The sequence below is a fragment of the Trachurus trachurus genome, assembly GCF_905171665.1.
Source record: "Trachurus trachurus genome assembly, chromosome: 2".
Taxonomy (NCBI): domain Eukaryota; kingdom Metazoa; phylum Chordata; class Actinopteri; order Carangiformes; family Carangidae; genus Trachurus; species Trachurus trachurus.
Genome location: NC_139914.1, coordinates 1,300,001 through 1,323,343, shown reverse-complemented (window position 1 = coordinate 1,323,343; position 23,343 = coordinate 1,300,001). Strand labels below are relative to the sequence as shown.

The following is a 23,343-nucleotide window of genomic DNA, read 5'->3' as shown; positions in this document are numbered from 1 at the left end:
AGTACGTACTGATTTGGCCAAAATGTAGTATGTAGTATGCAGTATGTGAACAAAAGCAAAATCTGCAGTATGCGAAAAGTTCCCGGATGTCGTACTGATTCGGAAAATATTTCCAGTCTGCATCTGACCAGTCTACATCGCATACTGTATCCCACAATGCAATGCACCCCTGACGTCTAACCGTAACCAAAGACGGTAGTGTAGCCGTGTACCGTAACTATAGTTTAATAAAATAAAACTTAATGCAGACTGATCGGTTCATTGTAAAATATTTATTTATTTTTTGTAAATGTGGTGATTTCTGTACGTAACGTTAGGCTCCAGAGCCCCGAGGCAGCGCTGCTTACACACAGGAAGCTTCACTTTACATTCAAACAAACTAATGCAACTGCCACAATTGTTAGATTTCATCAATGAGACCAACATTTATCTCCTAAAAATAATTTAACCAGCCGGTGGTAAACCTTTAAAAACCTGCGGGTAAGTTAATTAGCGACCGTTTTCTCCTCCGGTCCGGAATGACATCGTAGTGCTGGCCGGCCGAGCACGTCAGGAGCCGGGCTGCTGCCTCTGTGATGTCGCGGTCGCTGTGGAGCTTCACTTCTCGGAGCAAACAGCCGTCATTTGGATAAACTGGCCGTATATTTGGGATCTTAACAGTTACTTTCTCGCATGAAAAAATATTAAAACTTTATACAGTTACATAATTACAGCGCTAGAGCGAAAAATAAAACAGCTTTTAGCCTGTTTTACAGCTACCGCTACCGGTTGCCGTGAAATGCATTCTGGGAAACTCGTATACTGTATACTGCATACTGCGATGATAACGGCGTCAGTCTGCTGAAGTAGCAGACTGAATCCCACATTCAGTATGCAGTATACAGTACATACTAACGCAGTATGTAGTAGGCAGTACGGTAGTATGCGGTTTCGAAAACAGCCTCTGTTTTGTGCCGCTACTACGGGGGTTTGAACTGCGCCATGTTGGATTCTACTTGCCATATTTGGAGAGGTGCGGCAGTTAGCCAGCCGAGAACCCGCCCACTGGCCTCGAAGCAGCGGTCTCCGGACCTGTCACTCAACGTTTCCGCGCCCTAATTGGCCAGAATTTTAAACCTAATAATAGTAAAACGGCACAGTTTTTAAAAAAAATCACCCCCTTCAGAGTGTGTGCGGGGGTAGAAACTATCGGTTGAGACCAAAAAAATGAAATGTTCCAGGCTGTAAATATGTTTTTTTAAGCTGTAAAGTCGGCTATTTTACCAATTGGAGTTGCTCCCTTCTGGAGCCAGCCCCCAGCGACAGCCGAGGGGATTGCAGTTTTTTGAATGCGGAAGTGAGCTTCACTTCTCAGACCGACAACTGCCCCCTTGCGCGCTTGATTGTGTGCCCGCGGGGGCGGGGCTCATTGGGGCTCCGCTCCGTTCAGAGGTTGTGCTGAGCGTGAACGCAGCCCACCGACACAGTCAGAGCGTGAAGAGAGAGAGAAGGAGACGCAGTGGTGTCCTTTGCTACTTGGTGACAGGACTTCGGGTACCCATAAAAGCCGACTCCCAATTTACTGCCGGTCCCAAATATCCGAGGTTACCGTATGAAGTTGAACGGCTTGTGTGTAAAGACACCAGAGGCTACGAAGCAGGATTTGAGCTTATCCAGGTAACTTAAGGGTTTACTCTGGGTCTTCCGTACTACGACGGTGGTTCACTTCTTACCGGGATAAATCTCCATGGTAAGATGCTGAACGACTAACCTGGTCCTGAGCAGTTTGTCGCTCCCTGAACACTCAGGATCCTCTCACGATCAGCGTTCCGAGTTTTTTTTTGGACACTAGTGTATGTGAGATATTCACACACCTAACTCATTTACACCAAAATTACATGTGAGCAACAGGCCAGTTTAGAGGAATATAATGTGATTCCTGTAGAGCCAGTGATTTTATTTAATTTTAATCCCATGAACTACTATATAAGCATTGTCCCCCCCCCCCCCAGGACGCTGCAAACTCCACAACACAACACTTTAATGAAAAACGAGCTGCAAATGTCACAATACAACACATTAAGAAAAACGCGCAGCAAGTGATGCACAGCCACCGTGGTATAGAGAATGTGAAGCTGACGTCACGCCACTTTGCGTTGTGGTCTATGGTTGTGGGACGTCGGCGCCATCTTTGGAGGAACGCAAACGTAAACAGAGAGTGGGGACTGGATTCAAGACCCAGATTTACTCCGTCCACTGACTTATCCAGACATCGTGAACTATCTCGTTTTTGGTATTAGTGCATATACTACTGTGGCATTTTTTTACGCAGTAGTACTGTCCCACCATGATTACTTTTAAGCAACTTTGGGGAACTTTTTTTAGGGAGACGAGCAAGTGTTTACATCCGCGATCCTCCAAAGATGGCGCCCAACATCCCACGGCGTGACGTAACTTAACATTCTCTAGTCTGTTAAAAGAACACTTACCTCTTTGAAAAAAACTCGTCCTCTATGGTCCTAATACAGATTGGTTTGAACATTCATTGATTCAGACCGGCAACAGGATGTGGGTCCGTCTCTGATTATGGTCCCCCTGCAGGGCCAGATGACACTTCGCTGTACCCTGGGCAACAATATTCAAGGGCCCCATCATCACGACCCCAGGATCACTATAATCTGTCAAAATACAGAATAGATTCCAGTAATACACAGTAAATATACTCAATACTTCAATATCTAACTGCCATTAAGTGCACTTTGATGTACAGATGTGCAAATGCTCAGAACTACAAATACACCACAATGTCCTCTTGTCAAGCCACTCACTCACTAGGGGTGTCACGATTTCGATTTTTTTATCGAAATCGATCGAAATCACGTCACGATCTCGAGCATCGAAGTCAAAGAGAGGATCGACGATCCCCCCCCCCCCTTTACTTTTTATTTCGAGACAACACTCACCCATTCTCTCTCTCTCTCTCTTTCTTTTTTTTTTTTTACCGGCGGTGTCAGCTGATGTGCACGTCTGCAGGAACCCAAACAAATGCACATGTTGACTGGCTCTATTCCAGCCACATGATTGGTTCGGCGCAGCGCAACTCTCAATATCATTGGCTATTTGCCAAAACATGGATGACTGAAACCTGTCGACCACGTCTCATATTTCTATCTTTTAGAAAAGTTATTTCACAATTTATAGCGTTTTATCACCCAGCCCTGGTGGGCTACTGTCCCCCTCCTAACTGGGGAACAGGAGGGAGACACAGCTCTAACTACACAACACCGATCAGCACTGAGAGCCGCATGTTGCAGAGACGTTATAAGATTTAAAAAAAACAGAAACCCCGCAAATAATAAGCCGACGAAAAGGTGCAACTTGCCACTTTTTGTCGATGTATTATTTGCGGGGGCTTTCGGGGGATCTGTGACGGTGGAGGATCCGGGACTGATGCACTGTGGGCCACCACCAGTCTGATCAGGACCTGATCATCAGGTCCATGGCAGCACGGCAGCTGCAGCTCTGCCCCGCTGTCTGTCACATGACTCTCGCGTATCAGCGCAATCTCGTTTACATTACATTAAGCCGACATCAGGAGAATAATGAGACAGGACGGTAAATTAATGAAAATAAAATTATGATAATGTACAGATATAAATATATTTGTTTCAAAACCTTGGGGGCAATTTTGGCCCCTGGATCATGATTTTTGGGGGCATGTTACCTTTATATTGTAAAAAAAATTATTTAAATGTGACCATTAGTGCCTAATGTGATACATTATGGAAATTGCATCACTTATATGTAGCCCATCTTTTGAAATGAGATTTACTGTACAACATTTGATGAATAAAACCAATGATCGTAGACTAGACTAGTCTGAAAATAGCAAAGGCCTTTGTGCTGTAAGAAAAAGAAAACTAAAATCGAAAATCAAATCGAATCGAGGATTTGGAGAATCGTGACACCCCTATCACTCACATATGATGCTATGAAAACAAAACACATCAGCATCTGTATAATCTGGCAAAATTGACCCACTACATAGAAAGAGAGGGAAGTGTCCTCCATTTTCACAAATAAATAAATAATAAATAAGCAACCACTTTCAAAGCATTCAATATTTACTTAACAACACAAATATTATATTGTATTGAATTGATAGAGAGAGGAAGTCCACAGACAAGACACTCCATAATCTACTAGAATCAAGGAACATTTTGGTTCTGAGCTCATTTTACAGAGAAATTAACTTGTCACCTCAGAATTCAACAGGACTATCAAGTTATAGTGCAATCAGTGGCGTTTTACATGTAAAAAAAAAAAAGTGGTGGGGCACCACCTTTCATAGAAAGCTGCATACCAGAAAAACCATGTTTTCTATTGTTAGTGATGTGTTTATCAGGGATCCATGCACTGTAGCAATCACACAAGTCTAAATGAAGAATATAAGATAAGATTCCACATCATAAGGTGACAAAACCAAACTCAGAGCAAATGAGAACAAGGAGGGAGCAGCAAAGAGCTCAGTAGCCTACTGAAGGCCACAACGGAGACGTGCAGACAGACTTTTAGGGATCAATCCATTCTATGACAACAACTTTATGACGACAACAACAACAACAACAACAACAACAACAACAACAACAACAACAACAACAACAACAACCTTATGACACTCTTCACCATCTATAGAGATCCGGCACAACAATAGCGGATTTCTATTTCAATTAATTACAAACGTGAATTATCCCGCTGCTTTAAACTTTTAACGATACGTTATTGTTCCGTTTGAATAAAATAAATCAACATGTTGAATGCACAGCCTAGCGCCATAAAGGCAGCATGATGATGAATAGCTGTCACTCACCAATACTGGGCTGGCCGCGGAGCAATTCACTCCCAGTCAATCAGAACATTTCCTCTGCGCGCACCGCGGTCACCGGTCGGTCTGAGCTCCGGTCAGTCCAGTGGACGGCGCCGCCTCGGCGGGTGTTCTCACGGATGAACGTGAACGCCGGAGGAGACAGACGTACCGGTGGCGGTAGCCGCGGTAACAGTTACCGGCTGGTCAGACTTCAGGCCGTCCTGGCTAGCTGAGCTGTCCGGCTCGTTGACGGAAGCTGCCGTAGCAGAAGAGTTGGTAACGTTAAAGAAATTACCTATTTTCGGTTTAACTTTATGTGTTTCTGATGTCCTTCTCCTTTTTTAATTTCCGTTCAGGGCTCCCACTTAGTTTCTCCATCTTTGCATTTTTTGAGTTGCTTGACACTCCCCGCTCAGTGCACGTTGATTTGCGTCACCTTTGACCAGCCTTCACAGGGTCTCAGCTCATGTCACAGAGTCACAGGCAGGTGCAGGGTTTTCTGTGCGGTGCATAGACGGTGCAGCGCAGCGGCTCTGGTGGACAGTTTAATTTATAAGCGAGAGAGATAATCAGATATTTTGCTTATGCCCTCACTGCCCTGGGCCCTTCAGAGGTCGCGGGCCCCTGGGCAATTGCCCAATTGCCCATATGGTTAATCCGGCCTTGTCCCCCTGGAAAACACTTCCATTGTGTTGTGGAGTTTACAGCGCGTTTTTCTTAATGTGTTGTGTTGTGGAGCGGTGTTTAGCTCAGTTGGTAGAGCACCCGCCCCATGTGTAGAGGCTATAGTCCTCGCTGCAGGCGGCCCCGGTTCGAGTCCTGCGTCGGACGGCCCTATCCTGCGGGTCATTCCCCCTCTCTGCCTCCCATTTCCTGTCACACTCTGAACTGTCCTATCTAATAATGGCATGAAAAGCCAAAAAATATGCTTAAAAAAAAAAAAAAAAAGTGTTGTGTTGTGGAGTTTGCAGTGCGTTTTTCTTAATGTGTTGTGTTGTGGAGTTTGAGCGCGTTTTTCTCAATGTGTTGTGTTGTGGCGTTTGCAGCGCGTTTTTCCTTAATGTGTTGTGTTGTGGAGTTTGCAGCGTCCTGGCCCCTCACGGCCACCGTAGTATTGACTTATATTAATGAGTATTTTGACTCTTGTATCTAATGCTCAACAGACAATTTAAAATATTACTTCAAGACACATTTTCACTTACCTGAGTCTTGCCCCTTGCAGCGTCCCTTTGCCCCCATGTAGAGACCTTTCGTGACACAGTCTCATACAGTCATAGTGTCTGGTTGTATCTTCTGAAACTGGCTGTGCAAGACCTCCCTCGCCTCAATGCCTGAATCAACGATGGCATCTCTCCAAGAAAGCTTAGTGTCTAACAGGAGGAGAGGGAGAGTAATCCTTAATTTCACTAATACTTTATTATCAAATCAACTTCATAGTTCAAGTTAAAAATTAGAGACACTGTCGGATTTTCACTCTGAGCGAATTAACCTAAAGAGGTGTTGCTGAGATTCCTTAACAGGTCAGTCACAGCAAAACATGATAACAGTAGATGGAAGACGCTGAGATGAGACGATGTTACACAAAAGTTAGCTATTATCCAAGAGACAGCAAGACATTCAATGTCTCCTCCACCATCATCCATTTCATTTTAACAGTAGTGCGTTACAGTTGACTGACCACAGTTTTATATGTTAGACAGGGAATGAAAGCACAAACATGTTAGCTAACAGTAACTGGCACAAAAAACGCTAACCGTTAACTGACACCAACGTGCGTCAGCCTGAATTCTACCGGTAACGTTAACTACATTATTTTTGTTGGTTAATGAAAAAAAGAGAAAAAATCGTTGACTAACCTGCTATTAAACCACGCGAACAGTGTGCTGGTTACTTTAGTTGTCTGTAAATAAAAAAAAATAAGTTAGCTTATGTCTGTCTGCCGTTTTAACTGTAGTTTTTTTTTTTTTGTGGTAGTTAACGGTCCCGCTTCCAACAGTAGCTTCCATTGCCATGCCAACGTCAACGGATGATTAACTGACAGACAGTTACGTCACTCCGGTTTCATTTTAAACTGACCTCTAAATCTCTGAGCTCAGGTCACGGTGTCTCCGCTTCACAGCAGTCATTTCAGAAAGTGTCTCGGCTGAGTTGTCCTCCTCCACCGCCCAAAGGTCAGAGAAAGTCCACTACAGTCCACTACAGTCCACAACAGTCCACTCAGGTCCACTACAGTCCACCAGTGTATGGGCGGGAAGCGCGCGCTTTGCCAGGCTCACTGTTCAGCGTCATATCTGTAAATGACATCAGTCCATACAGAAAACTGAATGTAATCTACTGTCATGTAATGTTAGCAATTAATGTGACTTTTTGTGTGGCCTTTTAGTAGGCTGCATCCTGCTCCATCACCATAGACACACATTATGTCAAATGTTCTGCCTTGAATGGTGGTGGAAAAGTGTTCATGTGTTTCACTAAAGCAAGTAACAACGCCACAGTGCAGGAATAACCTGCCACAAATTAAAATAAAATAATAGCCTAATTTTATTTTTTTTAACCAAAAATATAAAACTGTTGGCATCAAAACATCCTTTAGATACCAAAAGTAAAAGAAGACATATAGAATAATGTCGATTACACAATTATTAATTAAACGTGTTTGCCTCTGAGCCGGTTTGGAGCAGACATGAACTTTCTTGGATACGGAGTTAGTTCAGTAAAAACTGAGACTAAACTTGAACTAACCAGTAAACAGAGCGGACCAGGTGAACTTCACCTTACGTAGACACGACGCGACACTGTATATTGTAAACGCAGGTATCTCGTCCACATGTGATTTCTCTGAACAGAACTGAACTCTGAGGCCGAACTCAACTGTAAAGCCTGAGTAGACTTTTCTCCTTATGAAGCCCCGCCCGACGCCACGAACTGTCCAGCTGCTCTGCTTCAGTCTTCAGTCTTACCTGAGAGTCTCTCATCCTGCGTTCAGACTTCACAGTTTCTGTCATTTACATTTTAAGAAATATTCTGATAGTTCTGCTCCGCTCCTGGACTACGACGACTTCATGCGTCTGCAGTTTCCTTTTATGTTCCATACACCACTTTCACTTTCGAGTCTCCACAAGATGGCGACATTGGACCGAAAATGTAACCTTCAAAATAAAAGCACTGAGTTAAAGTGAAGATGTGAAGCAGGATCTGATTCTGATTTCTTTATTTTCTGTGTGGAACAAGCTTATCGTTTTAATGATGAAGATGATTTGTCTTTAACAAAGATTTGTCAAAGTAAAAATCAGCAAATCATACCAGGATTTCCAGAAATAGCTGCTTGAATCATCCAAATTATAACAGGGCTTAAACAAACTTAATTCAATTCAATTCAATTCAAACAGCTTTATTGGCAGCCAAATGTTGCCTATTACAATATTATAATTCATATTCTTGTTTTATTATTTCATATTTTTGTTATTGTTATGTTTTATTATCTCTCTCTCTCAAAAGAAAAAGATTAGACATAAAATCTAAACCATGTTTAAAGCAGAAGTGAGTGATCCGGTCGTTTTCGCTAATGCTGCGTTCCAGGCAGGCTTTTGAAATCGTAAATTACAGCTTCAAGTCACAACTTACGACTTTGTAGCGTTCCAGGCAACCCACTTGTGTTTTTCCGACCTGTTTTACCGGTGAAAGTCACTATAACGGCCACTCGTAACTTCCGACCGGTGAACTCGTACCAGATCGAACTGGTACCACTTCACGGTCGGAAAAATACGAGTTTCCTTGAACGCACCATAACAGTCCTCGTCGCTACGTCACCACATTCACGGCGTTCCTTGGCTGCACACACAGCCCTGCATGCCGTTCTCTCTCCTCATTGGATAAAAACTGTAGGATACGATAAATGTTTTCTCCTCGGCTCAGAGCAGAGCAGAGGGACTGAGAGACCCGTGTTTCAGTCCAAACACTCTATGTAAGTGATTGCTGTCGGAAGATAGAACTATTTAAGACTTATATTAACACAAATATATCACTCACTTCTGCTTTAATTAAAACATAGTCCGGATTGAACAGAAGAACACAGCACAGTCTCCTTTTAGTAGAACACTTTTATTTACCTTAAACTTATTGAATTACATCACAGTTCGACTGAGACCCGAGTCAAGACCAAGACCTTGAAGATGAGGTCTGGAGAACCACAACACTGGAAGGAGGAGAGGAGTGATGCAGCATCTCGTTTTTGACACAAGATGGAGCCACTGCCTCAGTTTTAGATGACCACCACCACCACTACTACTGTAATGCATACCATAGTAGATACTACTGCAGTACTCCTGCTGTCAGTGTAAACACTACTACTCCTGTGTTCATAGTTCTACTACCTGTACTCCTTTAGTTTAGAGCTGCAACAATTAATTGATTATTAAGTTAAATGTCAAGTATTTTGATAATCTAATAATCGATTTGCGTAGTTTTTGATTCCAGCTTCTTCAATGTGAATATTTCTGGTTTCTTTGTTCCTTTATGACAATAAACTGAGTCTCTCTTTGGTTTGTGGACAAAACAAGACATTTGAGGACGTCGTCTGGTGGTTTAAGAAACACTGATTGACATTTTGTAACATTTTATTGATCAATTAATCTTTAATCAAAATAATCGTTAGTTGCAGCCCTACTTCAGTTAGTTCAGTTCTACAGTATTACTGCAGTACTGATGTGAAGATGACTTGTCAATCAATGTATAATCTGTTGATCAGCCCACTTCACTTCACTTCCGTCTGTTGAAACTCTGACTTTGTGGTTAAGATGTAACGATGACACCTACATCAGCACCTCAAGAAACAGGAAGTGGTGGTGTCTTCTTCTTCTTCTTCTGTCTGTGAGCGTCGCTGTCAGTCGACCATAGAGCTGCAGCGGAGGCTGCTGCTGCTGCTGCTGCTGCTGCTGCTGCTGCTCCGTGTGGAGGCCAACAACCTGACGGAGGTGGAGGTGGAGCTGGGTCAGAGTGTCACCATCACCTGCTCTGACAGCAGCAGCTCAAACCTGTACTGGTTCATGCAGATCCATGGAAATCTGACAGCGTTCATCGGACGGACCTTTTCTAAAAAGCAGGAGCATAGTCTCTATTCTCCATCTGACAGAAGCAAGTTCCTGCTCCAGGAGAACAGGCTGAACATCACGAACGTCACAGCAGACGACTGCAGACTCTACTACTGCGGCAGGAAGGACGGCACCAACATTCATTACCTGGACACCTTCCTCCTGGTCTCAGGTAAGAGCCTGATCGGGGGTCAGGGGTCAACCAGCACCGTAACTTAAAGAGTGACTCATACAAACAGCTCGATACAACAAACTCACATTTCAGCTGCCTCTTCTTCCTCATGAAACTTCACAAACTTCAGGTTCATCAGACAATCCTCACTGCTTCCTACAAATGCTTCATTGCCACGTTCCTAACTTGTTCTTAACCAACCATTTTAATGGGTGGCAACTGCCATCTGACATCCCACCAGTCCGACATAGGCCTCTAACTGTCTAAATGGCAACACTTAATTTTCTATCAAATGTCCCATCATTCTGACAATTCTTGCCTCCTATGGTCGGAATGACAGTATTTTTTTTTTCTTTTTTAAACATCCTAGCTTTTTCCCAAAAAGATTTTGCACTGGTTGGGCTTTGGCAATGGTGAAAGGAGTTGGTTAAGTTTAGTAAAAAGACCTGGTAGAGGCTAGACAGGACAGATAGAGAGAGAGAGTCCAGATAAGTAGGAAGGAGTCACCTGTTGAGTAACGCACATTCCCTTATATTGGAAGCCTTGTCTGAATGGTGGGACGATGGCATGTCGGAATAGCGACATGTCTAAATGGTGGGATGTCGGAATGACAGCATGTATGTGAGTTTATGTGACATGTCTGTGTTGCCATTGTCAGGGGATGTGTTGTTGTCATTGTGTTGTGTGTGTCCACATCTGCACTATGACGTTCTTTGCGATGAACAGAAAAATAAAGTAATTTTGACTTTGAGACTGACCAGCTGATGTCTGTTTATCTCTGTCCAGATGTTCCTCCTCCTCCTCCTCCTCCTCCTCCTCGTCCGTCCAGCAGCCCTGACTCCGGCCAACAGAAGGAGCAGAGCAGTGTCCCGGTCCTGTACAGCTCCGTCACCCTCATCAGCCTCTTCGTCTTAGTGACCATAGGTCAGTGTGTTGGACTGTATCAAACATGAAACACTCGTTAAGTTTCCATGCAAGTTCCTGTGTGACTAACTGAGTTATGGCAATAATTAGATTGATTATTTGCTGATTTAAATTTAGTGCAGTATGTCACTTCCTTTCAGAACATTACCCCAGAGACGGTTTAGAAACCAAGACGATGAGTCTTGTCCTGTATCAGTGTCTTGAGTCTATTGACTCCAGTGGGAGGAGTGAACGCACAAACAGTGCACATTTCATAAAAGTTAGCTTGGGATTGCTCAGGAACGGATGCATGTAGAAATAAACATTTTGTTCCCATTTGAAGCAGAAAGTTTCACCTTTCAAACGAGCCACAGTATGTGTCCTCAGCTATACTCTCACCTGTCACAGGTGTAGCCTCGGTGTTTCTCTACTCCAAGAAGAAGAGCAGCAGAGACTTGGATGAGCCTCCACCACCGCAGGTAAACAACACACTATCTATCTATCTATCTATCTATCTGTCGGGGTTCGATACTCTGTAGCGATGGATGGAAAGATGATGGCCCAGTCGGCAAACTTTTGTTGGGTGATTTTCTTTTTATTACACCAAAAACCCAAAGACCAAAATACTCACAGGTGGCAAAGCAAAAAATAACCAGCAGGAATATTTACAACAGGATGGAGGCAAAAGATATTTACAAGAACCAGGCAGCAAGTCTACATGCTCCTCAGCCGAACACCCCTTCAAGTGAGCTGAGCTCTCTTTAAATACCCCCTTGGCCCCTCCCCCGGGCAAACCAATTAACAAAGCACAGGGGTTAAGAAACATAAACTGGGAAAAATACACAAAACTTACAGAACCCCTTTAAATCAAACCCCAGTACTGTGGCACTAATAACCCCTCATATGGCTACGCCACTTTTCCCCCAGAACACATAAATTAACAATACTTTATAACAATTAACCACATATGGTTTAGTCCGTGGTCACCTGACCCAAGGTAGCGCGCCACAGTGCGCTACTTATGACGTGGACCGGAACTGCCTCGGTTCGGCCAGTGAACCCGAGTCAGACCTCCGCAGCAACAGCAGGTGAGCGTGTGTGTAGGTGTGTGTGTGTATGTGTCACGTAGGCGCCGAGTGTGCACCCTCGACGACCCACAGTGGGGAGAACAGAGTTCAGGGCACGGGAAAAGTTTATGCCACCGCTGGACCGCGAGATGCGGCCGGCGGGGAACAGTTTATAAGGAGCTTGGCTCCGCCGGAACAATGAGGGCGCAGCGCGCGCGCCCGACACCGGCACTCTCTGGGAGAGAGAGCGCGCCGGTCAGGGAATGACGGGGCGTTCAAAGGCGCTCCGTCACACTATCTATCTATCTATCTATCTATCTATCTATCTATCTATCTATCTATCTATCTATCTATCTATCTATCTATCTATCTATCTATCTATCTATCTATCTATCTATCTATCTATCTATCTATCTATCTATCTATCTATCTAATGAATAAAAGTTATTATATTTGTTGTTTCAGTATACTACAGAGTGCATCTACTCCAAAGTTCAGCGTCCAAGGTGCAGGCTGCCTCCACACTGACTCACTGCACACCTGAACATCTGGACTGTTCCCATGGTGATGGCCAGAGGTGAAGGGACTCCACCTAAGAGCACAGACCTGCATGAGGACTGTGGACTGTTCTGGTTCTGGACTGATGGAGGCCACTGGTGGACACTTGAATGAAAAAGAAAAAGAAAGTTTAAAAATATACAATGTGTTAAATCTGAACTATCCAGGTCTGGTCTCTCCTCCTCTGTGTCTCTAACCCTCCTCTCCTCCATGTGCATTTGTTTTCAAGATATTCTCTCTTGTTTCTGTTATTGGAGCAACAACACATGTGGACATATAGAAAATAAAAAGTTTGCTGAAAGTCTCTCAGAGCTGCTTCTTCCTTCAGTCAGAGGAGAGCGATGATCAGCTGCTCTTTTATAGATTTAATGTTTTGTTGTTGAAACGGTTTGATCACAGAGGCTGCAGTTTGTTTTTTCACTGTTGTACTTCCTGTTGTGGTGTTTGTTGTTCAGACGAAGTCCAGAAGGAGGAGGAGGAGGAGGAGGAGGAGGAGGAGGAGGAGGAGGAGGAGGTGTGAAGCTGCTAGTGACTCACATCGTCAGCGGTCAAACACTTCCTGTTTCTCAGAATGCTGAGTTGTCCTCTTCAGATAATGTGACATGTGTCTTGATATTTACATCATTTCATGAAGCAACACTCTGGTCATTGATTAAAACCATTTACTGCACCAAATGCTTCACAGTGAGACTTGGTGCTGAAGGCTCCACTCCAGAAAGCTCTCTGGACTGAGCTCATTAGCTTCAGGCTAACTCTGTCAAGCTGTAATATGAAGAAATCAGTGCTGTGTGTCCACAGATAACAGGACGACAACGGCCGGAGTTTCCATGGCGCTTCAGATTTACTGTCACAGTTCGACCAAGACCTTTTAAGATGTGGTCTGGAGAACCACAACAAGGAGGAGAGTAGTGAAGCAGTGACTCGTTTCTGACACAAGATGGAGCCACTGCCTCAGTTTTAGAGGATCACCACTACTACTACTGTAACACATACCATAGTAGATACTGCAGTACTCCTGCTGTCAGTGTACCTGTACTCCTTTAGTTTAGAGCTGCAACAATTAATTGATTATTAAGTTAATTGTCAACTATTTTGATAATCTAATAATCGGTTTGCGTAGTTTTTGATTCCAGCTTCTTCAATGTGAATATTTCTGGTTTCTTTGTTCCTTTATGACAATAAACTGAGTCTCTCTTTGGTTTGTGGACAAAACAAGACATTTGAGGACGTCATCTGGTGGTTTAAGAAACACTGATTGACATTTTGTAACGTTTTATTGACCAAACAACTAATCTAAGTAATCGTTAGTTAACTTGCAGCCCTACTTCAGTTAGTTCAGTTCTACAGTATTACTGCAGTACTGATGTGAAGATGACTTGTCAATCAATGTATAATCTGTTGATCAGCCCACTTCACTTCACTTCCGTCTGTTGAAACTCTGACTTTGTGGTTAAGATGTAATGATGACACCCACATCAGCACCTCAAGAAACAGGAAGTGGTGGTGTCTTCTTCTTCTTCTTCTTCTGTCTGTGAGCGTCGCTGTCAGTCGACCATGGAGCTGCAGCGGAGGCTGCTGCTGCTGCTGCTGCTGCTGCTCCGTGTGGAGGCCAACAACCTGACGGAGGTGAAGGTGGAGCTGGGTCAGAGTGTCACCATCACCTGCTCTGGGAACAGCTTAGACCTGTACTGGTTCATACAGATCCATGGAAATCTCAGAGGGTTCATCGGACGGACCTTTTCTGGAAAGCAAGATCAGAATCAGTATTTTCCATCTGACAGAAGCAAGTTCCTGCTCCAGGAGAACAGGCTGAACATCACCAACGTCACAGCAGACGACTGCAGACTCTACTACTGCGGCAATAGGAACAATACCGGCATTCATTACCTGGACACCTTCCGCCTGGTCTCAGGTAAGAGCCTGATCAGGGGTCAGGGGTCATTGACTCCCGCCATGGACACGCCACCACATCCACACTGGTGCATCTCTCAGATCAGAATAAAAATTCTCGTAACCATTAGTTCAACCTCCACAACATTTAGTCATTTGTGCACATCATAGTCGTAAGTTTTCCTTCCTCTGAACAAATAACGAATGCTTTTAGACACGTCACAAATGAAATGTCATAATGAAAACATGACAAAGCCATGTGACTATCTTGACATGAATACTTGCTTTTGAGGAATGAACTATCCAGTGACAAGCTTTTGCAGGTTATCCACTAGGTTTTGCAGTTTGTACTAATTGTTTTGAGAAATGCATTATTAACTGTTGTGCAAATGTGAGAAATGCACCAAAGCGACTGAGGAAACTATGACAAAGTAGTTTTGACTTTGACTTTGAGACTGACCAGCTGATATCTGTTTATCTCTGTCCAGATGTTCCTCCTCCTTCTCCTCCTCCTTGTCCGTCCAGCAGCCCTGACCCCGTCCTGCAGGAGGAGAAGAGCACCGGGTCCCTGTTATTCAGCGACCCGGTCCTGTACGGCTCCCTCACCTTCAACGGCCTCTTCGTCTTGGTGACCATAGGTCAGTGTGTTGGACTGTCTCTGTTTACAGTCTGTTTGCACAGGCGAGCAGCAGGAAGTGAGAACCAAACATGAAACTCTCATTAAGTTTCTATGTATAAAATTCCTGTGTGAAAATGAGTTATGTCAATAATTAGAATGATTGTTTGCTGATTTAAATTTAGTGCAGTATGTCACTTCCTTTCAGTACCTTACACTAAATACAGTTTAGAAACCAACGCTCCACTATGAGTCAGTTTCCTGTATCAGTGTCTTGAGTCTGTTGACTCCAGTGGGAGGCGTGAACGTGAGCTCAGATTGTGGTCGATTCTTTCCCTCCATAGTCACTGAAGTAAATCTTGGACTCGTTTTTCACATGACAGGTCTCTTCTGAACATTTTGACACTAAAATGGACAAATTTCAAACATAACAGCCTCAAAACAACAAGAATGTGTCTTTACATGCTGTTTACTCTGAGATAAAAGCAGAATACCTCAGTCCAAGTAACATCCATAAGTGAACTTTGTTGCTGTCTTGTGCAAAAATCCTAAAGGGATACTTCACCCAAAATCAATAATTCACCAATCATCTACTCACCATCATGCCAACAAAGGGTTTGGAGAACTTTCAGAGTCATCAAAACTCTTTAGGAGTTCTAGGGGGGTTCTGGCTGGCAACGGAGTGGATAGAGTTCACTTTTGAAAGGTCCAAAACACACACTATGAAACATCCAGATACCTCCATACTGCTCGACATGCACAACATGGATAAAAAAAGCGATTCAATAATTTTTTTCTGAACAACTTTTTCATGTGGCGGCTTCAGGACACTTGGGTCAGTACAGATGAGCAGTATGGAGGTGTCTGGATGTTTCATAGTGTGTGTTTTGGACAATTCAAAAGTGAACTCTATCCACACACACGCGGGAGACGGGTGGCCACGCCCACTTTAGGAGACCGGAAGTGAAGCTGAACCGCAGTGAGTCAGCCTGTTGCAGAGCTAACGTTGCCTGGTGCTAATGAGTTTGTGTGTGGCTCTCACCTGTCGCAGGTTTAGCCTCGGTGTTTCTCTGCTGTAAGAAGAAGAACAGCAGAGACTTCCTGGTGGATGAGCCTTCACCGGTGACGTATGAGATGCCACAGGTAAACAACACACCTGGTACAACGTCACGGTGCTAACGCAGCTGCTAATGCTAATGCTATCTATCTATCTATCTATCTATCTATCTATCTATCTATCTATCTATCTATCTATCTATCTATCTATCTATCTATCTATCTATCTATCACTATTAATTAATGCTAATGCTATCTATCTATCTATCTATCTATCTATCTATCTATCTATCTATCTATCTATCTATCTATCTATCTATCTATCACTATTCATTAATGCTATTTATCTATCTATCTATCTATCTATCTATCTATCTATCTATCACTATTAATTAATGCTAATGCTATCTATCTATCTATCTATCTATCTATCACTATTCATTAATGCTATCTATCTATCTATCTATCTATCTATCTATCTATCTATCTATCTATCTATCTATCTATCTATCTATCTATCTATCACTATTCATTAATGCTATCTATCTATCTATCTATCTATCTATCTATCTATCTATCTATCTATCTATCTATCTATCTATCTATCTATCTATCAGTGTTAATTATGAATAATAGTTATTATATGAATGTTGTTCCAGTATGAGGAGATCCGCTTCCCCTCCTCCGTCGGTCCAGCTGCTGCTGCTCCAGAGTGCATCTACTACAAAGCTCAGCTTCCTGGCTGCACGCTGCCTCCTCCTCATTGACTCACCTGGATACCTGGTTGCTACCTGAACATCTGGACTGTTCACATGGTGATGACCGGCGTTGGATCAAAGACATTTGAACCAGAGGTGAAGGGACTACCTGTTCCTCTACCTCAGAGACTGTTCTGGTTCTGGGCTGATGGAGGCCACTGGACAGTTGGGACTCTGCTGGGTTTCTTTATTTCATGCTTTTTATTTGTTTGGACATAAACTCTGCTCTGTGGACATTTTATTAAAGCAGAAGTAAGCGATATTTTTGTGTTAATATAAGTCTTAAATAGTTATATCTTCCGACAGCAATCACTTACATAGAGTGCTTGGACCGAAACACGGGTCTGTCAGTCACTCTGCTCTGCTCTGAGCCGAGGAGAAAACATTTCTTGTATCCTACAAGTTTTATCCAATGAGGAGAGAGAACGGCATGAAGGGCTGTGTGTGCAGCCAAGGGATGCGCGTGAATGTGGTGACGTAGGGACGAGGACCAATAGATCCATGATGAGGGCAGGGGCTGCTAACTCCATCGGCTGACAAGAAGTTATGGTGCGTTCAAGGCAACCCGTAACTCGTGTTTTTCCGACCTGTGAAGTCGTACCAGTTCGATCTGGTGCGAGTTCACGGGTCAGAAGTTACGAGTGGCCGTTATAGTGACTTTCACAGGTAAAACAGGTCGGAAAAACATGAGTGGGTTGCCTAGAACGCTACAAAGTCGTAAGTCGTGACTTGAAGCTGTAATTTACGGTTTCAAAAGCCTGCCTGGAACGCAGCATTAGCCAAAACGACCGGATCGCTTACTTCTGCTTTATTAATATACAATGAGTTAAATCTGAACTCTCCTCCTCTGTGTCTCTAACCCTCCTCTCCTCCATGTGCATTTGTTTCCAACGAAGAAGCCGATGGGAAATCAATCCATGGAGCGGTGGATAACGTTATTTATCATCTACCATGTGTATGTTTGTGTAGTCTTATCTGTCATCAACAAGAGATTACGGGTTACGGGTTAGCACGTTACGTTTGTGTCGCGTTGTCACAGAGCAATAGCTGGGACACCGGGTCGGAGGCTCTGATCTTACGAGGTTGGTTTTCAGCCAAGAGACGCTCCATTCTCCCTGGAACTAGTTACAAGGCATTGATTTAACCAGAACTAGGACTCTGGAGCTGGAGACAAGGGACACATGGAGCTGAGTAACTGTCTTGTTTCTGTTATTGGAGCAACAACACATGTGGACATATAGAAAATAAAAAGTTTGCTGAAAGTCTCTCAGAGCTGCTTCTTCCTTCAGTCAGAGGAGAGCGATGATCAGCTACCTGCTCTTTTATAGATTTAATGTTTTGTTGTTGAAACGGTTCAGTCACAGACACTGAGGTTTGTCTCTTCACTCTTTTACTTCCTGTTGTGGTGTTTGTTGATGTTGTTCAGATGAAGCTCAGAAGGAGGAGGAGGAGGAGGAGGAGGAGGAGGTGTGAAGCTCACATCTTCAGTGGTCAGACACTTCCTGTTTCTCAGAATGCTGAGTCATCCTCTTCAGATTCTCCTGAACCAGAACAAGCCGAGTCATGATGAGTCGGTCACCAACGACCTCGTGGTCATCAGGAGTTCATCACGCAGTCGTCATCAGCTCCCGTCACGAGTGTCGCAAGGGTGAACGCAGCTCTGAACACACACACTGGTCTCAGATCAGTCTGGACCACGGTTTAAAATGTTCATTAGTTTTTGTTTTTATTTAGTTTTTCAGTTTGATTTTATGTCACTTTAGTTTTAGTGAGTTTAGTGAGTGATGAAGCCGTTTTAGTTTAGTTTTTATTTCTGAGGAATTGACCAGTTTTTATCTAGTTCTCGTTTTTGGGGAACTGGTCATTTCTATTTTTATCTAAGTTTACTAAATAATCTTTTCACTGTTCGTTTGAGTAACGCTGGACTGGTCTGATTCTGGCCTCAGATCAGTCTGTCGATGACATCATCTGCTTCCTGTGTCTTTACTTTCTGACATTTCAACACTTCCTGTTCCAGCTGACAAACAGCAGCAGGTGAAAGGTCATCAAAGACTGTTGTCATGTGGCAGGCAGCAGCTCAGTCTCATTTACCCTGGGAAAATGTTCTGTTTGGTTTGTTACAACTGACTTAATAAGAAACTGAATTCCCTGTTTTGTTTAAGTAATTCGTTCATTATTTTATCAACATTTCACAAACAAAAATCAACATTTTTAAGCAAGAAGCCAAATTTTCTGGATCTTTCGGCTTGTGTTAAACAATAAATCTCCTTTGTCAGTGACTGTGAACATAAAAAAGCTGTAAAAAAGTATGATCTCTGTAAGATTTATAAAGATAAAGGTGACTATTATTATAATTATTATGATTATTATTGATTATTATTCTGATCTGTTATAGGAGACATCAGATGCTACCTGAACCAGATGTTTGGACTCCTCCTCTAACATCTGGCTCTGTGACACTGTCTCGATCCACATGGGGGCGCTGTGGTATCACAGGTCAGCCAACACACACACACACACACACACACACACACACACACACACACACACACACACACACACACACACACACACACACACACACACACACACACACACACAGAATTATTGAAGCCTCAGTGCAGCTATCTGTTATAGATTATTGATTATCAATCAGTCAGAGCTGTGTCAGTGTCAGATCAAAATTAACTTTAGCTTTATTAAACTATTGGACCATGGCGTCACACTGAGCTCCACTTCCTTTATAAAGTTCATATCTGAGTTATTATAAATGTGCATTGAGACACGAGCAGATCAAAAATAATCATTATAATAATCAATATTTCAGTCTGAATGACTCTGACATGGATGAACGGTTTTATAATGAAATGAACAGAGACATAAATGAAGCTCCTTGAGCAGGAGAGAGAGGTGAACATGTGTTTGTGACAGAAACAGCTGATTGAAATCACAAACATTCATCCTGAGGAGCAGCAGCACCAACGCTGCGCTGCCTTCAAAATAAAAGCTCCACCTCCACCACTAAAGTCTGAAGTATTGTTTATTTAGACACTAATATCATGTAATAGTATCTAAATCACTAATGTTTGTTTTTCTGAATGCTTTGGAGATATCTAAATATAATCTTATAACAATAATAGAAAACATCAAACTGAACCAATGGGGAAAATGTGAGAAAAAAGAAAATGGCAAATAAATAAAACTATCAAAACTATTTATGACATTAATTATTTGAGTAATTAAACCTTACTTCAATTAATAAACTCAATTCAAATTTACCTGTGACTCCATAAACTGAGCTCACGTCTGGGATTGTTCGTTTTATTTTGAAATCTAACACCGGAAGCGCTCCGTTCTATTGTGCGTAACTTGACGCAGGAGAGAGAGACGGAGGGAGAGAGAGAGAGAGGAGGAAGAGCGGGATCAACCAGCAGACAGACAGACGACGGGACCGAAAAGAAAGAAAAGAAATGTGGAATAATCCGCGAGCTGTGCGCGCGACACCGTGACGGCTGTTTCCGGTCGTGGAGGAAAATTATTATTATTATTTATTTTATTTTATTTTTTACATTTTCCCTTTTTTTTTGTTTTAAATTTTCCATCTGAGAATTGTTTGGATCTGATCTGAGAGCTGCTGCTGCTGCTGCTGCTGCTGCTTCCTGCCGGGACACACACACACACACACACACACACACACACACACACACACACACACACACACACACACACACACACACACACACACACACACACACACACACTCATTCTGAGAGTTCAAGCCCGGTTCCGGACGGCGCGTGCGTGTGTGTCCGCGCACGAGCATGCGTGCACGTCCAGGTGTGCGTGTCCTCTCTCGGCCTCCGTCCGTCGCTGCTGTTCAATATAAACATGATGTTTTTCTAGCGGAGTTCCGCTCCAGCTGCGGTCACCTTGTTTTCTGACCTGTGCGCGTGTGCGTGGGTGCGTGCGTGGCCGCGCGTGAACGCACGTCTGCAGCAGAAACTCATCAACATAAACAGTTCTGGGTTTTTTTTTTTGTTTTTTTGAAGACCTGAGATCAGTGAGGATGGATTTATTTATTCTGTTTGGTGTTGAGTTGTTTTAACTGATGGATGATCAATAACCAATAATCAAAACCACAGGAAGTGAAGAATAAGAGTGAGTGATGTCATCGATTCAAACTGTGGTGTAGTCTAATGTTTTGTAGTGGTAAACTGCTTTTAAACTGTTCATCTTTGTATCACTGGTGGTTCTCAAACTTTTTTTTACATCAAGGACCCAAAATTTACACAAATTAGACAACAGCCCCCATTGGACAACATTTTGAAGCAAACATCAGAAATACACAAACAATCAACGTACGTATAAATGAGGCGTAGGCTACATTTTTGAAAGATTATGGAGAAATGGTTGAGAAATGAGAAGTGGTACAATTTCTCAGAGAAAGTTGAAACATTTCTAGAAAAAAAAGGTAAGATTTCAAAAAAATAAACAAAAAAGTTTAAGTTTTTTTTTTTTTTTTTTTTTAGAAAAAAGTGGTAACATTTCTAAAACCAAAAAAAAAGTAAAAAGTTTTTTTTTTTTTAATTGAGAAATTAATAGTAAAATTTCTCAAAAAATTATAGAAAAATGTGGCTAAATTTCTCTCTCAAAAGGGGCAAACAATAATACAAAAAGGAGTAAAATTTCTTGGAAAAAAAAGTTTAAAAAAAGTAAAATTAAGAAGAAAATTGTAAAATTTCTCAAAGATTCTAGGAAAACTGGCATTACTGTGACTGACCAATGAGAACATCTGGATCGATCCCGTATTGATGATGTCACGTGCGTTCAGGTGAACTCAGACCTGTCGTTGCTTCACTGTGTTTCAGACGTGGAGAGGATCTTTGTTGCCGGGCAACGCGGTGGTGGTGGTGGGCGGAGCCAACAGGTGACCTCTCCAGGTGAAACTAACACACACACACACACAGAAATAAGAAAAAACAGCTGGAAATCTGGCAAACAGATCCAGCTGTGTGTGTGGTTGTGTGTGTAAGTGTGGTTGTGTGTGTGTGAGGGTGGTTTGATGGATGGACATCGGTGTCACACACACACACATACAGACTCACACACACACACACACACACACACACACACACACACACACACACACACACACACACACACACACACACACACACACACGGACACACACACACACAGCTGTCCCTCAATAGTCTGGAGATAAGAGCCGTTATTGAAATCCCAGCTCCCTAACAGCCATCAATTACTGTGTGTGTGTGTGCTCCTGTGTGTGTGTGTTCCTGTGTGTGTGTGCTCCTGTGTGTGTGTGTGTTCCTCTGTGTGTGTGTGTCAGTGTGTGTGTGTGTGTGTGTGTGTTATCGCTGAGCCGGAGGACAGATAAGGCACGTCGCCTCGTTTCCCGAGGAACTCATAATCCAGCAGAGAGCGAGAACACACACACAGAAACACACACAGATGTCGAGCATCGCTGCAGACGGAGGCTGTGTGTGTGTGTGTGTGTGTGTGTGTGTGTTTTCTGTCTCTCATCTCTCTGAGCCGACACAGGAACACACACACACACACACGGGTCACCTCGTCTCTGAGTTCAATCGACTTCATCCAGATGTGTTACCTATAATCAATAACAACTGATCAATAAATGATTCCTTGTTCTGATTGACGAGTATTGAAGAGTATTGATGAGTATTGACGAGTATTGAAGAGTATTGAAGAGTATTGATGAGTATTGACGAGTATTGACGAGTATTGAAGAGTATTGAAGAGTATTGAAGAGTATTGAAGAGTATTGAAGAGTATTGATGAGTATTGAAGAGTATTGATGAGTATTGACGAGAACTGAAGAGTATTGATGAGTATTGAAGAGTATTGATGAGTATTGATGAGTATTGAAGAGTATTGATGAGTATTGATGGGTATTGAAGAGTATTGAAGAGTATTGAAGAGTATTGATGAGTATTGATGGGTATTGAAGAGTATTGAAGAGTATTGAAGAGTATTGAAGAGTATTGATGAGTATTGAAGAGTATTGAAGAGTATTGAAGAGTAGGCCTATTGAAGAGTATTGAAGAGTATTGAAGAGTATTGACGAGTATTGAAGAATATTGAAGAGTATTGAAGGGTATTGAAGAGTATTGATGGGTATTGATGAGTATTGAAGAGTATTGAAGAGTATTGAAGAGTAGGCCTATTGAAGAGTATTGACGAGTATTGAAGAATATTGAAGAGTATTGAAGGGTATTGAAGAGTATTGATGGGTATTGATGAGTATTGATGAGTATTGAAGAGTATTGAAGAGTATTGATGAGTATTGAAGAGTATTGATGAGTATTGACGAGTATTGAAGAGTATTGATGGGTATTGAAGAGT

The 23,343-nt window shown here is 42.7% G+C and overlaps 4 protein-coding genes across 4 annotated transcripts in view; 3 read left to right on the top strand and 1 right to left on the bottom strand.

The window, feature by feature from the left end:
- LOC310997430 (nucleotide-binding oligomerization domain-containing protein 1-like) overlaps positions 1 to 7,913 on the bottom strand; it is a gene marked incomplete at its 3' end in the record, with an annotated part of 33,161 nt that extends 25,248 nt beyond the window's left edge. Inside the window, exons 1-2 of the mRNA XM_083987117.1 lie at positions 7,807 to 7,913; positions 6,049 to 6,216 (exon numbers count right to left, since the gene is read on the bottom strand). The remainder of the gene's footprint in view (positions 1 to 6,048; positions 6,217 to 7,806) is intronic.
- LOC310997657 (NLR family CARD domain-containing protein 3-like) overlaps positions 1 to 23,343 on the top strand; it is a gene marked incomplete at its 5' end in the record, with an annotated part of 366,988 nt that overhangs the window by 140,154 nt on the left and 203,491 nt on the right. The gene's annotated exons all lie outside the window — the stretch shown is intronic.
- Positions 2,403 to 12,254, top strand: LOC310997420 (uncharacterized protein; the record flags this gene model as incomplete). The annotated part of the gene is made up of 5 exons (XM_083987099.1): positions 2,403 to 2,429; positions 9,667 to 10,108; positions 10,895 to 11,032; positions 11,420 to 11,490; positions 12,141 to 12,254. The coding sequence occupies 5 exons, from the start codon at positions 2,403 to 2,405 to the stop codon at positions 12,252 to 12,254; spliced, it is 792 nt and encodes a 263-aa protein (XP_083843225.1).
- LOC310997409 (uncharacterized protein) overlaps positions 14,191 to 23,343 on the top strand; it is a gene marked incomplete at both ends in the record, with an annotated part of 34,863 nt that continues 25,710 nt past the window's right edge. Inside the window, 3 exons of the mRNA XM_083987088.1 lie at positions 14,191 to 14,548; positions 15,015 to 15,164; positions 16,194 to 16,285. Coding sequence (XP_083843214.1) covers positions 14,191 to 14,548; positions 15,015 to 15,164; positions 16,194 to 16,285 — 600 coding nt within the window. The remainder of the gene's footprint in view (positions 14,549 to 15,014; positions 15,165 to 16,193; positions 16,286 to 23,343) is intronic.